We start from the raw sequence: 18,131 nt of genomic DNA, 5'->3' as shown, positions 1-18,131 counted from the left end.
GCCATTGTTTTGTTTCTGGATTTTTTGATGTTTTTCTTTGAGTTTGCAGGAAGAAATGCAGGGTATCATCCGCTTGTAGAGGCGTGCTTTAAATAGACATATGCTGATGAGGGTGCCAACGCCATTTCGGATTTCCCGGGCATGCTCGACCTAATCGCTTCAAGGGGGAGCACCTTTACTTTCACTTTACTTTTCTTTTTTCCGTGTTTTCTGATGTTTTTATGTTTTTGCCCGTTACTTTCATTTTCTAGTGCTTTGTGTTTTTACCTTTCCCTTTCGGCTATCATCTTTGTTTTATTTTAGTTAGGGAACTGTGCTTTCTTTTCCGTTTGTCGTCTTCGTTTGATTTAAGTTTGGGAAGTGTGTTTTCTTTGTCTTTTTCTTTTTCCTTTTGCAACTTTACTTTTTTATTTCTGAAACAAAATAACAACAACAAAAACAACCAAAAAACAAAAACAAAAATAAAAACAAAACAAAAATAAGACTCAAAACAATCTTCCTGAACATTTTCTGAAGAGAAATGACTCATGCACATGACTCAAAAGTTTTAACAATAAAAGCTCAGTTTTGGTCAATATTTACAGGGTGGCAAAGTTCAAAACACAACATGCTCAAAGTGTAGTAGTGTGATAGCCAAATGCAACAAATTCCCCAATCTTAGTTTTCACACAATTTCAAAAATCATACAAAGCACAAGTTCAACTTCAAATCTCACCAAAGTTGTCCTCTCACAAATGAATCACTCAGAAAAGGGCTACAATGCATCACTCAGTTATAAACATGAGATTAGAGTTAAACCATAAATGACTTAACTCAAAATAGGAAGATGAAAAACTTGCATTAATATGATCTCAAGAAAGATGCCAATTACTAGCAACCCTCAAAATTATAGAAGGACATGGTATTCAAGGCTGTAATGGCATTGTAAGCATGGAGAGTAGCAATGCTCCCCCTGTAGTTGTTGTGAGAGATAGGAATGAGGTAATTGGGGATAGCAGAACTGAAAATGGTGTAACTGGTTTTAATTGGAAACATAGGGTTGAAGATGTTAATTTTGAAAGTGTCGAAAACATAGTCGTAGATTTGTGTGTAACTAGCAACGAAGAGGAAACGTACTCTACACCAAATGTGAATCCTCATCGAGAAAGCAATTTCCAGGCCTTCACAGTGTAGGTTACACAAGTGCAATATGAACCTCCGCAACAATCAGGTTGGACTCAAATGCATACAAGCCAGGTTCATTTGGTGCATGGCAAGAGTGTGGAAGATATTGATTATGGTGAAGGTCTTTCTTGCATAAATTAGGAAGCGAATTTTAAGGTTGGACGAGTCTTTCCAAATAAGTTTGCCTTTATAAAAACCTTATGTTTAGCAGCAGTCAAAGACCACTTTCGATTTAGAACAATCCAATCTGGGAAACATCGATTGTGTGTTCATTGTTGGCAACTTCCTTGCCCTTGGCAATTTCGGGCATATAAAGTTGGATTACATGAGTTTAGGGTTGTTAAATACAATCCATTTCATGAATGTGATCTAAGGTATCTTAGTAGTCACCATCCTCAAGCTAGTATTGGATTGTTGTCTAACTCTCTAAAACACAGATTCAAGGATTCCCACACCATTTATACTGCATGTGATATCATATTAGAGGGTCTGTAGAAGAGTCATATGCTCTTCTCCCTTCCTATTGTTATGAATTGGAGCATACAAAACTTGGAACTTTGACATGCATTTAGACTGATGCAGCCAACCACTTTTTATATATTTTTTTTATGTCAATTGATGCATGCATAAGAGGATTTAAGTCCTCAATGCATCTTGTGATTGATGTTGATGCTACCCATTTGAAGTGCAAGTACAAAGGTGTTTTGTTTGTTGCCACCACATTTGGCGAAAATCGTAATGTATATCCTCTTGCCTTTATGATTGGAGATTTGGAGACAGATGTAGCTTGGGAGTGGTTTTTCACAAAACGACATTGTGCAATTGGTGATTGCTCAAATCTTGTTGTCATATCTGATTGAAATCTTAGCATAGAAAATAGGTTGGAAAGAGTTTTTCCTAGAGCAGCACATGGTATTTGCTTTTATCACTTGAAGGGCAATATGAAAGTCTCATTTAAGTTGAAGAAGCGGGATCCGATATTGGGATTTTTTATGTAGGCAGCCAAGTCTTACCTTCTAGCAGAGTTCAATTGTTATTTCTCCATGATAAACAACGAGCGAGTGCAAACTTATCTAGTACATGCAGGGCTCCATAAGTGGTCTCGAGCCCATTGTGACGGACGACGATATAATGTCATGACAACTAATATTGCAGAGTCCATTAATTCAATTCTTCGTTTTACAATCATGCTTCTAGTGGTACACTTGATCGAGGAAATTAGCAATGTGCTTCAGAATTAGTTTAGTCAACGTCGAGATTTGTCAATGAAATGTAAATCTATGTTGTGCCCTAATTTAGGCGAAAAGAAGTTGAGGAGGAGATTAGATGCTGAAAATCAATGATGTGGAGTATAATGTGCTTGATGGTGATATTCACAAATAAAGAATGCCAGCAACTGAAACCCAATTAATTACTTGCAATTGGTGATCAATCTAAGTAGTTGGGTGGGTCATGTGGTGGCTTACTAATTATGTAACTCGTTCATTACACACAGAAAAAAAAACATAGAGTTAGGAATAAATCTAAAGACAACAAATGCAAAAGTTTTGAGTTGAATAGGAGTTGTAATATTAGGAACCCTAACGACTTAATTGTTGAAACTTAAATTACTTAATTTGACAAAATAATGAAATAAAGCACATAAAAAGAAAAACAAGAAAACTAGGGATTGAGAAGAAAGAAGATTGTTAATACCTGTTAACGGGTGATTTAGCACGGCCCTAGAGGGTATATGGTCAATCACACACATTACACAGATTTAGAGTGGTTCACCCATGAATAGGGCTACGTCCACTATAGAGCTTGGTATTTATTATAAATGAGTATTACATTATACATAGAGAGAGGCTTGAGAGCCTGAATACAAGAGGAAGAGGGAGAGCTTGGGTGTCTCCGGATATGCGCATGGAGAGGAGAGTTGGCGCCCTTGCTGGAGAGGGGTCTCTTCCTTTATATAGGCAGGAGAGGAGGGCCACTTGTCGTTGTTTAATGGGCAAGTGGCAAAGGCATAGGTCAGCCTCAATGGAGAATGAGCTGGGCACGTGGGGAAGGCATGGGTCATCCTCAGTGGAGTATGGGCTGAGCACGTGGGGAAGGCATGGGCTGTCAGGAGACAGGGGGTAGTGGCCTGGTGAAATGTCAGGACGCACGTGGTGATCTGTTATCAAAGGTGTGCGTGGTGGTCTGCACATGGCTGAGGCAGTAGGAGTTGGCTAGCACATATTGCTCGGGTATGACATATTGTTCGGGTATGACATTTCGGCTAGGCCATCTTGGTTTAGGCAATATTGAAACGGGTAGGACATTTCGGGTAAGCCATATTGGCTAGGCAATATTGAAATGGGTAAGACATTTCAGGTAGGCCATATTGGCTAGGCAATATCTGGTAAGCCATTCTTGGTGGGCTATTTCTGTTAAGACAGTTCTGGTAGGACATTTCTAGTACCAACCAGATATGTATAACAAATGCAAAAGTTTTGAGTTGAATAGGAGTTGTAATATTAGGAACCCTAACGACTTAATTGTTGAAACTTAAATTACTTAATTTGACAAAATAATGAAATAAAGCACATAAAAAGAAAAACAAGAAAACTAGGGATTGAGAAGAAAGAAGATTGTCAATACCATTCTCTAGAAATTTTGAAAACGGCCTTCTTTGCTTATGCCTTTCGTCTAGATTTGCTATAATGCTACGAATTGATGCGCCGTTCTAGATGTGCGATGGGGACGACAGAGGACTACGAGAGAGGAAGGAAGAGTTGGAAGGAATTGGGTTACTGAGAAGAATAAATGGTCAATATAGAACTATTTATATGAAGGGCAGTTTAGTACTTTCACATGGGAAAGTGAGTATTTGTGGTTAATATTTGCAAAGAGAGTATTCTTGATTAAGATTTCTTGTTAGTGAGTACTAACCTCTAGTTCGCATGCGCTTTTGCGCTTGCAAGATGTTTTTTTTTTTTTTTTATAAAAAAATTAAATTTATTTTAGAATTAAAAAAGATAATGGATAATTGTATTCCATAAAAATAGGATATATTATCTGATTTTTCTTTTAATTTTAATTTTTTTAATATAAAAAAGTGTGAATTTACCATATTATCCGCATTTAATTAATAATTTCAATTCTTAATGTTTGCATTAACCAAAGGCATTTTTTGGTATTTTGAATATTTTACCATTCTCTATCTTTAGCTTTATATATATAGATGTAGGTGCATTTCCCAAACTAATATCTTATCACAAAAATTGACAAATTGACAAATAAAATCACTCAAATTCAAACAAATAAAAAGTTATTTTTGAACAAGAATACTGATAGAGTAGCCTTAATTCCTTAGTTGCCACATTTTCCAGGAAACCAAACAGAAAATAAGCAGAAAACAACTCAAAAGAAAAGAAAATTTAAATTATTTGTAAACTTTGACAACTTTAGAAAATATTGAAAAACTTACAGACACTAACTCTAAAATTATTTTATCGTTCCCTTTCCAAAAAAAAAAAAAACTCTAAGATTTTAAGGACTGAAAATCCACATTTTCTCAACTTCAGTTACTTTTTTTTATTTTGGTCATAATCATGGATTTCATTCAAAAGCACAGCAAAGGTGTGCAATAGAGGAATTACAAAGTTGCAAAAGCAAACCAGAAATAGGAAACAAGACAAGAGAAAGACAAAGCCACAGCCATTCCAAAGCCTAGCATGATTTATTTCCCTCAAACACCACCCAGGGACGAAGGTCCACCGCACCCAAACCAATCCTTGCCACTTCATGAGCAGCACGATTCAAATTCCGAGGGGTCCAAAACCATTCAACTGACTCAAAGTTGGACTCCATCCTGCGATCTGATTGATTAGGGGTAGAATAGTCCAATCTCAGCAGAAGGGAGGACAGGGTTGATCGGAGTAATGCGACCATCTTTTGGAGGGGAGAGCCAGCTATCAGACTAGATAAAAGTATATATTCTCACCATTTAGGATATGTATTCGACTTCTATCAATGACTGTCCATCTTCCTTCCTGAAGACTTGTCCAAACCCATGAAGGTCTGGCCCCACCAACGGCATTAGTGAAATCAACATCAGGAAAATAACGCCCTTTTAGCACTCGGGCCCAGAGAGCATTAGTTAAGCGGATGTGTTGGCACTCTGGCTCCTCCTCTATTTGTTTTTGTGCGGTGAGTGTTATTGGGGCTTTGGGTTGTTAGGTTCCCAAACACTTTGTAAACATCCTAATTTGTTGATAGTGGATGTGTTTGCACATGCTGGTCTAGGGCATACCTCAGTTATACTTCTTGTGAGGAACTTTGTTAAATCTTTTATTTTCTGACTCAAATGGATTGAAGCAATTGTTTCGTTAAGGCACAATACACAAAAGTATAAATTCATATTACAATAACCAAATTAAAAATTGTAAAGGACAATACTAAACTCTGCTTTATTTGCTTGCATACATATGCCTTCACATGTGCAGCTTCTTCTATGCTCTACGATCTTTTCTGTAGATAAGTACCAATGGCTAAGACAAAATCAAGGACAGCATCTTTCACTTTGTCAAGGAAGTGAAAATAGGCATGTCTCCAAGGCCTCTTCATGGCCAAAGTCCCAAAAACTCCCTAGAACCCTGCACAGAAACCTATCACCATGCTAATGATGAACTGTAGCTTTCAAGTTTACTGTCATCATCCTCTCCTCCATCTCCACTTGGAACTTGAGGTGCTCCTTCATTGTCTTGGCAACCTGCTAAGACCGGGGTTGCCCTCATAAATTGACGGGTCAACAAAGGTCTTAAACTGGTTACCCGTTGGAATTTTCCCAGACAAGTTATTGTATGACAGGTTCAGATGATTCAAAAATGTTAAAGAAACCATGCTTTGTGGAATTGAACCTGAAAGTTTGTTCATTGATAGATCAAGACTTTCTATCCACCCCAAGTTTCCGATATCTGCTGGGATATTTCCTGTCAAATGATTCATGGACAAATTTAAGGTGCCCAACTTTATTAGGCTTGTTATCCCCACAGGCATCTCTCCTGACAAGTTATTGTCCGAGAGATCAACGCTATTAACAAGGTAAAGGATGGAGTCATATACAAGCACTCTTCCTTTTGACACCACCAACAATCTTCCCAAATAACCGTAGGATTCTGTATCCATGTCTTTGACCTCAGATTTAAAGCCATTCAAATTACCTATGCAGTGGGGAATATTTCCGGAAAGATTGTTGTGTGAGAAGTCCAATATATGGAGAGTGGAAAGGCCACATAATTGTAAAGGGATGCTTCCAGTAAATGAGTTGGACCTCAAGCTTAAAATCTTTAAAGAGAGCATGCTTTCACCAATGAAAGCTGGAATCGGTCCAAAAAACTTGTTATCACCAAGATCAAGAATCTTTAGGTTAGTGCAGTTTTTCAAGGAAGGAACTTCACCTAAAAAGTTGTTGCTGGAGAGGAACAAGACTCTGAGTGAAGTAAAAGAGCCTAAGGATCTTGGGATTGTACCAGAGAGACTGTTGTTTGACATGTCTACAATATACAACGATGGTATATTGTTCCAAAAATGAGGAATCTCACCAGACAAGAGGTTATTTGACATCAACATGAAATGTAATTGGCTTAAATTACCAATGGATAGGGGAATGCTTCAACTCAAAGAGTTCCTAGAAATGTCTAGACGTGTCAAATTGGGCATCACTTGACCAATGTTATGAGGAATTGGCCCTGAAAATAGATTATCTCTAAGATACAGCCATGTAATGTTTGAGGACCAGAGTGGGAGTGGACCTTCAAAGCGGTTTGAAGTCAAATCAACACTGGAATCATAGCTGAATCTTAATGAATTGAGCACCCTGCCGCTTAGTTGATTATGAGCGACATGTAGAATATCAAATTGCAAATCCAACTGACAAAACCAATCTGGTATGGTGTCTGAAATCCTAGCATTATTGAGTACCACCGTGGTCAACTCAGTTTGATTTCTTAGCCATGTAGGAAATTTGGGACCCAGTTGGCATGATCTTATGTCCAAGTATCTTAATTTGAAAGGAGGTATCCAATCAGAACTTATGTTGAAAACCAAGGAAATGTTTGGGGGATCATTTGCAATTGATACTTCTCTCAGGCCTCCAAGTTTCGAGAAATGAGCTTCTGTAATGGCACCTTCCCATGTGTTGTAAGAGATATCTAGTGAAACCAAGGATGAGAGCTCCCCAAGACATTCTGGGATGATCCCACTCAATGAGTTAGCCGCCAATATGAGGTATCTCAAGCTTTTAAGATATCCCAAAGAATCATGCAGTTTTCCTGTCAAACTATTATATGCCAAATCCAACATCTGTAGTTCAGTGAGATTGAACAACCAAGGAGGTATTGTGGATTTGAAATCGTTGTCAGAGAGATCAAGAACCAAAAGGGATGTGAAATTGATAGAAGGAAGAGTGAGAGGAAGGATGGAAAGTCCACAAAGGGGCAAATGCAATTCAACAAGTGAAGGGAGCATATTAACAGTGGGAAGCCAATAGGGTGTAGCCTTGGTAAGGTCCACTCCTTCCAAGTTAAGGTACTTTAAGGAAGAAAGAGTTGCAAGCCACTGAAGGTCAGTCTCAATTGGGTTAGGAAAAAGGAAATTACTAAGATCAAGATAAAGCAACCTTGAGAGGTTTCCAAGAGTGGGGGGAATGACTCCAACAAAAGATGCACGAGAGAGATTGAGGTATTTCAGTTTCTCTTGTGATCCAATGAAACTTGGAAGTTGGACACCTTCAAAGTAATTCATGCTCAAATCCAAGTAATCCAAATCTTTCAAAACAAGCAAAGAAGGATTGATCTCACCACCAAATGCATGCTTTATTGATTCGTAACCATCTAACCCATCTGAATAGCGATTGCGAAGATCAAGCATGTTGACACGTCTAGTTATGTTGTTGCAGCCTACACCACTCCATTTGCAGCAATCTTCTCCCACCCAAGACGAAAGTCGGTCGAAAGGATCTGTGAGGCCTTGTTTGAGCTTGAGAAGGGCTTTCCTCTGTATATCCATGCATCCCACATTATGATCATCACTGCGTAAACCGAATTTAATGGTTTCAAGGGATAAAATTTCTGCCAGTATAATTAGTGAGACAAGTTGGATGGAAGCACTAGCACTGCAGTGACACATGATTCTTATGCAATTGGATGATCTATAGAACTAAAGATATGAGTATGTATGATTATGGAGTTCAGAGATGCCCTGTATATAGGAGTAAATGAGAATTTAGATGGTTGAGCTTTTGTACACTTGGAATTGTTCAACATTATGCGTCGCGGACACGCTACCAAGAACAAAAAATTTCCATAATCCGGTCCCTACCTACACAAATTGTGTGAACATCGATTAAACGACTTCCAAGTCTTTGATAAAGATAAAATACTGACAATGACACTGCTACGATCATGCATGCAAAGACTTCCAAGTCAAGTTGAGTTGTGGGGTAAATAGTTCAGCCCCATCAGCGCTTAAGCCAGATAATGACTTTAAAGTTGCAATTTCAGTCAATGGGATATTTAAGACCACAAATATGGAGTACAAGTGAGACAAATAATATCCAAAAGAATACTTGCATCGCATATTTTTCAAATAAACTATTTGACGTAGTCATAGAAGAATTATTTCCACAAACATCCTTTGAAGGTTTTTGGCTTCTTTACAAAACTCATTGAGGTTTTAAAAATTACACTAACATCTCCTGAGATTTTAAATTGTTTTCACGAAACTTCTTTTCATTGATTTTTCATCCAAAAATTGATAATTTTATACAAAAAAATATTCTCCAAATGACAAACTTGTGCATTGAGATTAGATTGCATATACTTCATTGAGGTTAATTTTGTCATTTGCATAAAAAAATTTCAATAAAATCATCAATTTTTGGACAAACAATCAAGAAAAAGAGGTTTTGTGAAAACAAACTGAAACCACAAGAGGTGTTCATGTAATTTTGAGAACTAAGGGGGTTTTGTGAAAACAAAAAAAACCTCAGATGGTGTTGGTGTAAATAAGTCGTCATATATATGGAACAAGAGATCCCGCTATATTTCTTTTCTCTTGTTTTTTTTAATAATAAAAAAACTCTCAAATCCTACGAATTTCATATGAGGACATTATCAAAAATGAAAATTGTTTATAATTTATAATCAAGCAGTATGCATAAGCCCAATGGTGTATATGTAAAATTATAATATCACAATCTACGGGTCGGGATCTAGTGAGAACGCCTATGTGAGAACATAACATGAGAACACCATTGGATCCAGTCTAACGGCTGTATGAAAAGCAATTGTAAGTGTAAGTGTTGTATTAGAACGAGGTCTTCTTCTCTCTTCTCCCTCCAATACTCTCTTCTCCCTCCAAAACGTCCCCTCCAAAACAGAAGTCCCCTCCAAACCAGCTGTTCGCTCAGTTCAATGAGGAGGCCATTTTTTATCAGCTTTGATTGAGGAAGAACTGTAACATTGAAGATAGAGCACCCCTGTTAATGGTTTTTCGGTTTGAGAAAGAACACATAAACGGTACCCTCATTTTTCTGGGTTTCCCATTCAGGCGACTCACAGGAATCTTGGATTTTATAATTTCATCTTTGTGGTTGGGTTTTTGGGGTCGGGACATACGTCAATCCTTGAGCAACGTCGAAAAATAAAATTTGGGAATCAACCCTACATTCTGATGATGCAAATGAAAACCCAAATACACTTTGTAAACCCCACACTCTCATATGTTCAATCACATTAATCCCGTATCCAAATTTGTTTGTCCTTCCCTTTTTCGGGATATGTCATCGAAGGAAATCTCGTCCCGATCGCTGAGGAATTTTTCAGGATTTTTTCACCTTCAATTTCGATTTTTAATTGAATATTTAAGTGGAAACGATTAAAAAATATAAAAACTGGCGTGTGGCGGCATGGGAGCGCGCCGCGTGGTGGTCAGGCTTGCAGCTCCCCACTCCAGCGCCTCCACTTGGCATTTCTTGTATATTTTATTCAATTTTTTTCCCAAAAATTGTTAAAAATGCAGGAAAATTAAGGAAAAAATTGGGAAATTTCCTAACTTTGTGTGGGGATGAATACTTCGTCAGGAGTTTTGGGTTAATATTTGGCAAAATGTTTTGTTTTGTGAAAATTGATATGTAATTCTAGATGTTAGTGAAAAGAGATTTCCTTACTATGGGATTCAATATTTTTTTTTGTTTGGTGCAGAAATCCTAAAATTGCTGGACAAATCCGAAAATAATGGGGAAATGTCGTAGATGGTTATAATCAAATTGGGAAAAACCCTCCACTTAATTCGTAGATCCACATTGAGATATTTAAATAATTATGTTAGTGAAAAGGGATTACCGGATGACTTAATTACACTTCTGTTTTGTTGCAAATATAGTTTCAAATGCAGGACAAATCAGGAAATTAGGGGGATTTTTTTGGGGTATTTATGGGATCATCAGAGTATCTTAGAAGATCAAGGATGTGTCAGACATCCACTTGTCAACGAAGTGACTGAAAGGATAATCCCTTTTCGGGTTGACAACACGCAACCTCCCTGCCATATGCCTGCCTGTCATCTTTAACGAATGACTGTTTGGGGGATATGAACCAGCAATTCCCCATTTGAGACTACTTACTGAAACGATATAGGACCCAAAACCATAAACAGACTTCAAATAAAAACAATACAAAGTTCACACAGTTTCACCTTTACATAAAAACACTAAAAACCAAAACAACAATTTATTAATAAAACACCTATCATACCATGTATATAGACCTTAAACCCACCCAGTGATCAACTAGAGTTCGCGCTGGATGCAGAACAGCTCCCTCTTCCATTTGCAGGGTTCACAGCAGTTCCAAGCATCTACGTTGTGCCAGTCATCGCCCCAGCGGTCCCATAACTGATACCACTCCAGATTACCCTCACAGTGAATGCAGTCTTGTAAAAATCGTTCGTTTGCAGTAAACTTTTGAAGCATAGGAGGAGTCACGGTGCCACACATTGTATATCGACGCAGTCGATTGCTTATTGAATCCCTGCAAGCTTGCCTGTTCAGTTTCTTCATTTTGCTGAGATGGCACAAAAACTCCATCGCTTTCTCCTTGCCCTCGCTAGGGTTCAACAACCCTAGCAAGCCAACAAGGTAGGAGGGCTTTGATCGGTTCATAATTGTATATCATTTTGTACCCTTCTAGCTTATGATTTGGTTATGTTTTTGAGTTAAACTTGTACTTTTAATCCTTTTTGTGTTTATCTTTCAGCTTTAGGGAACAATGATGGCTTTGGATAGGAAATGATGCAATCCATGCATGTTAAGGCCTAATTTGGATGAATGGATGAAGAGCTTAAAGACAAACTCATTTTGGCTACAGCCCCCTGCCAGTCCAGTTCCGTAGGTCATATTGCAAGCATTGTTTCAACAACCTATATAGCTCGAATGAGGCCACATTCTTCATGAAAGTTGTTCCAATTGGTGTGTACTATAACATATCCAAAATTCAGCCCCATTGGATAAATCTGGAGTCCGTTACCTAGCAAACACAGAACCATGCTCAGGATGGATCTTATCAGCGCGGAAAATGAGTTAGCAAATTGTTTCGGCCTTAACTTCTTCCTCCGACCTTGGATTGGCCCAAATAACATATGGCTGGAAAGAAGACATTCTGAACTTCAATTTTGAGTGCTTAAAGTCCTAATTTGATTAAGAGAAGCCCAAGTTGTAAGCCCTTGAAGTTGCTGGTCATGCTGACCTCAGCATGTGCTGGTTGGATGCTTGGTCATGGTGAGCTAGGTATGAGCTATCATTTCTGGTTGGAAGCTTGGTCATGGTGACATGAAGATGAGCTAGGGCTGCTGGTGGGATCTATTGGTGAAGTGCATCAACCAATTCAAGATTTTCTAATACAAGTGCATCACCCAATTTAGATTTTCTAATACAAGTGCATCAACCATTTCAGATTTTATAAAACAAGTGTTGTATGCATTAGCCATATTGAATTCAGATTTTCACTTCCCCTAGGCCTATAAATAGGGAAGTTCTCTAAGCTTGTAAAAACACCCCAAGGGGGGGGAGCTCTCAAACACTTCTCTAGAGCTCCCTTCCCTTCTCTCCCTCAAATTCTCCAAGTTCACAAACATCCTCCAAGTTCTCAAACACATGTTCTTCCAAAATTCTCTAAAGTTCCCAAACACTTTCTTCTCCCTCCTCAAAGTTCTCAAACACTTCCTTTCTTCCTCAAAGTTCTCTTAGTTTCTTTAATGTTTTCTTAGTTGTAATTTATTTTTCTTGTAATGTACATTCTTTCTTAAGTTTTCAAGTTGAATTAGTTTCCAAGTTTCAATTATGGTTTTTGTTCTTATTCATTATGCTTATAAGTTGATATGCTAGTTTGAATGATTGATCACCATTTAGGCTTGCATGTTAGCTATCTTGGTTTGAATTAAGAGTAGACACCATGCTTTAATTCGAATTGAACTATGAATAGGAAGAGTATGTATGGACATTCGACAACAGGGATTAGATACATGCTTGGTTGTTTAAATTGTTCTTCTATGCTTAATGGGTTCCTAATGCTTAATTTTAGGTTAGACAACAAATGATCAAATTAGGGAATTAGGAACACAAGGTTATGACCACACACCATGGCTTAATCATACTTTAGCTAGAACCAATCCATTAATCTAATTGAACTTGGGATTTTATTTGCTTGAGTTACTTTCTTATTTTCTTCCTTCTTTCATGTTCTTTGTTTTTGTTTCTATTTTGTGTAGGGAAACTAAATTGGATCATTCAATCACCAATCCCTGTGGAATCGACCTCGCACTTACATACGCTAAACTACCAACGGTTCGTGCACTTGCAAGTATCACAAGTTGAGGATGCAACTGAATCCATTTTGGTGCAGCTGTATCGACGCAACAGGCTTCCTTATGCCCTGCCATAGCCGCCACCCGCAGGTTCTTCAGCGCCTCGTCATCATTCTTCAGGAAGAAGTCCTGAATAGCGTCTCTGTAAATGATTTCTGGATTGTTATGTTTTTTGTACTTTTGCAAGAACTCAACAATTTTGCCTTCATCTTCACCGTACCAATCCTCATGCCACTGGTACTTTTCTACTGACACGGTTGTCCAAACCTCAAGATCATTCAGCATTTGTTGAAATAACTTGCATGTTCCCGCCATGCTGTATAGATCTTCAAAGGAGTGCTTTGCAACCGCGAGCAGCACCTTAAACCATGCCAAATGTGGAATATCCATCTTGGTTGTTGGAGAAGAGGGACTGAAAAGGGTCTGTGGAGAAGAGGACTGAAAAGGGTCTGTGGAGAAGAGGGACTGAAAAGGGTCTGTGGAGGTTTTAATAATCAAGGTGTGGTTTGGGGACGAAGAAGGAAGTGCGGCATATAAACCCAACCGGCATGACCCACTTGACAATGGACGAAGACAAGGGTTTAGATCAGTTTAAATTATATTATTCGTTTCCCAAGCGCTGTGACTGAAACGACAATTGACAGTTATCGCTGAAGCTGGAGGGACTCAATTGGTTTCGCGCGCTCCCATATTGAGAGCATTTATGATACCATTTGTCACCGACAGCAGTCACAAAATTATAAATGCTTTTCGTCATAATTATTATGCTAAAATCACATCACCACTTTTGAAGCAAATGTGATACTTAATTTGTCTGCTTATCACCTGTAAAGAAAATGAAACAACTGTGTCTGATACTAATAATGCAAATATGACATCACCACGGAAATTAGGTATCTCAAGTGGCGGCTCCCCAGTCCAAGTGAACAAATTAATGTTGGCGGGAAAATTAGTAAGGGGACTGCTGTATAAATAACAAAGTTATATATTGTACCTCACATTGCACCACCAGTTGGTCCAAACAACCCTCAACTTACCATGGGTTCACCTACGAAAATCCCCCCCATACTTATAACAACTCCACCAAAAAATGCAGACCCTATCTCACACAAGAATAAGAACGTTGAAGATGTTCCTGTAGGACCTGCGAAATCCATCAACTTTTCATCTGAGGACCACGATGATGCAGGTCGTATCGGCCAGATGCGGTACGATGCGTTGTTGACTGAAATAAAACGTCAGAAGATACGTCTAAGATGGTATGAAGAAACATTGGGGAATGAGAAAAGTCAAGCGAAATTACACCTTCGATCAGTCAAACTAATGAAACTGAGGGTTAGGCTTGCGAAAGGAAAAGGTTGTCGAAGGTTCAGGGGGTTGAATGAGGCAGTGCAGATGAGGGAAGCAGAAGCACGTAAAGGGTTTGACCTGTTCCGACAGTATGCAAAATGTGTTGTCCCAAGTTACAACTGGGACGGAATCACCATGGAGTAAACCGTCGCTGGACAACGTTCATTTTCGTTATTTTCAGTCAGTTTGTTTGGAAAAACATGCCTAAAAGTTCATTTTGACTGCGTTTGTTCCAACTCTGTGTGCGCTCCTGAAGGTATAACCATTTTGCTTTGGACACTTCAGATGGTATCTTATATGTATCCAAGCTGTAAGATGTGAAGAAAGAGCGAGTGAAAAATATGGGAAACTGCTTTTGGTTTATTATGCGTACTTTTGTAAAGCTAAGTGGGTATGCTTTAATTGAAGTTTGTTTACATTATTTTCTGTCAACATATTTAATTTCTCTTTACAAAATGCCTAAAAGGAATGGGATAGTTTTTAGCATTGATCGTATCTAAAAATATATGGAGTTGTTGTTCCTAAAATGGTAATATGAGGTTTGCTTATTCGTGTGAAATATATAATTTGACCAAGGAAATAACAATAATAATATTCTGTGTGTCATTTGAAAGGATAAAATAAGACTAATTTTTCCCAATATTTAGATACGAAGCATAAGTTATTTTTCCCAATGAACAAACTCTTGTTTATGATGCAACTCCCCCTTTTGGCTTAAAATTAAAGAATAAGTTATTTTTAGTGGGTTCAAATACAACCTGTACGCAACCGTCAACACATGTTGTTGATACTATGCTGAACCATAAACCGTAAATGGTGCCACACTGTGTTTTCAAATGTGGTTTAGGTACCATTTAATTAGTTATTTCATGATATATTGTTATTTTCTTATTTAGGTAGTTTTAGGATATCTTTTATTATTTATGTGTGATTTTATAATTAATGAGTTTTCTTTTGGACCAAGTCGCGTTGGTGCCCAAGTCTTGTAAAGCCTATAAATAAGGCTAATGTAATAGTTGCAGGGGAGTTTATGTTGATGATTAATGAAATAGCTTATTTGTGGCATGGATTTGCTACGATATATGTGAGTTTGCACTAGCCCTAGATTTCGGTGCTTGTGTCGTGTGTGTGGTTGGTGACCTATGTCCGGACCCCGATTCCCATCAGTATGCGGGGGATTTTCGTAGGTGACCCCATGGTGAGTTGAGGGTTGTTTGGACCAACTGGTGGTGCAATGTGAGGTTAAATATATCACTTTGTTATTTATACAGCAATCCCCTTACTAATTTTACCCGCCAAAATTAATTTGTTCACTTTGACTGGGGAGCGGCCACTTTAGATACCTACTTTCCGTGGTGATGTCATATTTGCATTATTAGTATCAGATACACTAGTTTCATTTTCTTTACAGGTGATAATCAGACAAATTAAGTATCATATTTGCAGAGATTTAAGTGTTCGCGCGGCGTGGTTGAAATGTAAGTTACCTTGAGAATGTGTGCTGTCATATTTGCATTATCAGTATCATAAACACAGTTTTCTTTTTCTGTACTGGTGATACGCGTTCATATTTAGTTCCATATTTGGCAAGAAGCAACTGCTTAGTTGTTAATGTTAAAATGCAAGTTACCTTCACTCGTTCTGATGTCATTTTTGCATTATTAGTGTCATATACACTGTGATCATTTACTTTACTGTTAATGGTGCGTTGATATTTAGTTTCAAGGTTGGAAAAATGAAACTGATTACTTGGTCATGTTCAAATGTAACTAAGTCATTTGCATCATAAGTGGTGATATGATTTTAGCATAATAATTATGACGAAAAGCATTTATAATTTTGTGACTGCTGCCGGTGACAAGTGGTATCATAAATGCTCTCAATATGGGAGCACGCGAAACCAATTGAGTCCCTCCAGCTTCAGCGATAACTGTCAATTGTCGTTTCAGTCACAGCGCTTGGGAAACAAATAATATAATTTAAACTGATCTAAACCCTTCGTCCATTGTCAAGTGGGTCACGCCGGTTGGGTTTATATGCGGCACTTCCTTCTTCGTCCCCAAACCACACCTTGATTATTAAAACCTCCACAGACCCTTTTCAGTCCTCTTCTCCAACAACCAAGATGGATATTCCACATTTAGCATGGTTTAAGGTGCTGTTCGTGATTGCAAAGCAGTCCTCTGAAGATCTGTACAACATGGCGGCAACCTGCAAGTTATTTAAAGAAATGCTCAACGATCCTGAGGTTTGGACAACGGTGTCAGTGGATAAGTACCAATGGCATCAGGACTGGTACCCAAATGGGGAAGGCAAAATTGTTGAGTTCTTGAAAAAGTGCAAAGAACATAACAATCCAGAAATGATTTACAGAGAAGCTATTCATGACTTCTTCCTATTGAAAGATGATGAGGGCATGAAGAACCTGTGGGTGGCGGCTATGGTAGGGCATGAGGAAGCCTCCTACCTTGTTGGCTTGCTAGGGCTGTTGAACCCTAGCGAGGGCAAGGAGAATGCGATGGAGTTTTTGTGCCATCTCAGCAAAATGAAGAAACTGAACATGCAAGCTTGCAGGGATTCAATAACCTTGCGACTGGGTCGGTATACAATGTTTGGCACCAAAACTCCTCCTCTGCTTGAAAAGTTTACTGCATACGAAGATTTTTTTCAAGACTGCATTGACTGTGAGGGTAATTGGGAATGGTATCAGTTCGGGGACCGCAGAGCCGAAGACTGGGGCAACGTAGATGCTTGGAACTGCTGTGAACCCTGCAAATGGAAGACGGAGCTGTTCTGCATCCAGCGCGAACTCTACTTGATGACTGCGTTTGATATATAAGTCTATATACATGGTATGATAGGTGTTTTATTAATAAATTGTTGTTTTGGTTTTTAGTGTTTTTATGTAAAGGTGAAACTGTGTGAACTTTGTATTGTTTTTATTTGAAGTCTGTTTATGGTTTTGGGTCCTATATCGTTTCAGTAAGTAGTCTCAAATGGGGAATTGCTGGTTCATATCCCCCAAACAGTCATTCGTTAAAGATGACAGACAGGCATATGGCAGGGAGGTTGCGTGTTGTCAACCCGGAAAGGGATTATCCTTTCAGTCACTTTGTTGACAAGTGGATGTCTGACACATCCTCGATCTTCTAAGATACTATGATGATCCCATAAATACCCCAAAAAACTCCCCCTAATTACCTGATTTGTCATGCATTTGAAACTATATTTGCAACAAAACAGAAGTGTAATTAAGTCATCCGGTAATCCCTTTTCACTAACATAATTATTTAAATATCGCAATGTGGATCTACGAATTAAGTGGAGGGTTTTTCCCAATTTGATTATAACCATCTACGACATTTCCCCATTATTTTCGGATTTGGCCAGCAATTTTTAGGATTTCTGCACCAAACCAAAAAAAATATTGAATCCCATAGTAAGGAAATCCCTTTTCACTAACATCAAGAATTACATATCAATTTTCACAAAAAATATTTTGCCAAATATTAACCCAAAACTCCTAACGAAGTATTCATCTCCACACAGAGTTAGGAAATTTCCCAATTTTTTCCTTAATTTTCCTGCATTTTTAACGATTTTTGAGAAAAAAAACTAAATAAAATATACAAGAAATGCCAAGTGGAGGCGCTGGAGTGGGGAGCTACAAGCCTGACCGCCATGCGGCGCGCTCCCATGCCGCCACACGCCAGTTTTTATATTTTTTA

The 18,131-nt window shown here is 38.3% G+C and overlaps 2 protein-coding genes and 1 pseudogene across 2 annotated transcripts; 1 reads left to right on the top strand and 2 right to left on the bottom strand.

Moving 5' to 3' along the window:
* Nucleotides 1-4,629: 4,629 nt before the first annotated feature.
* On the bottom strand, nucleotides 4,630-8,390 carry LOC148293100 (receptor-like protein EIX2; annotated as a pseudogene).
* A 2,255-nt stretch (nucleotides 8,391-10,645) lies between these two features.
* Nucleotides 10,646-13,443, bottom strand: LOC110765195 (uncharacterized). The gene is made up of 2 exons (XM_088244586.1): nucleotides 13,107-13,443; nucleotides 10,646-10,815 (listed from the first exon to the last, which is right to left on the bottom strand). The coding sequence occupies exons 1-2, from the start codon at nucleotides 13,441-13,443 to the stop codon at nucleotides 10,646-10,648; spliced, it is 507 nt and encodes a 168-aa protein (XP_088100712.1).
* Nucleotides 13,444-16,528: 3,085 nt separating this feature from the next.
* LOC110765194 (putative F-box protein At1g67623) lies at nucleotides 16,529-17,242 on the top strand. Its single transcript, XM_021968270.1, has one exon. The coding sequence runs from the start codon at nucleotides 16,529-16,531 to the stop codon at nucleotides 17,240-17,242; it is 714 nt and encodes a 237-aa protein (XP_021823962.1).
* The last annotated feature ends 889 nt before the right edge of the window (nucleotides 17,243-18,131 follow it).

Source organism: Prunus avium, chromosome 7, assembly GCF_965620075.1.
Source record: "Prunus avium chromosome 7, drPruAviu1.hap1.1, whole genome shotgun sequence".
NCBI lineage: Eukaryota > Viridiplantae > Streptophyta > Magnoliopsida > Rosales > Rosaceae > Prunus > Prunus avium.
The sequence above is the reverse complement of the archived record's forward strand: the minus strand, read 5'-3'. Positions and strand labels throughout refer to the sequence as shown.

What these genes read in the sequence shown, in the direction of transcription:
- LOC110765194 (XM_021968270.1), top strand. Translation starts at nt 16,529, where the DNA reads ATGGATATTCCACATTTAGCATGGTTTAAGGTGCTGTTCGTGATTGCA.
- LOC110765195 (XM_088244586.1), bottom strand. Translation starts at nt 13,443, where the DNA reads ATGGATATTCCACATTTGGCATGGTTTAAGGTGCTGCTCGCGGTTGCA. An exon ending in GGCAGGGCATAAGGAAGCCT is followed by an intron (nt 10,816 to 13,106) that starts GTTGCGTCGATA and finishes ATATCGTTTCAG; the next exon opens with TAAGTAGTCTCAAATGGGGA.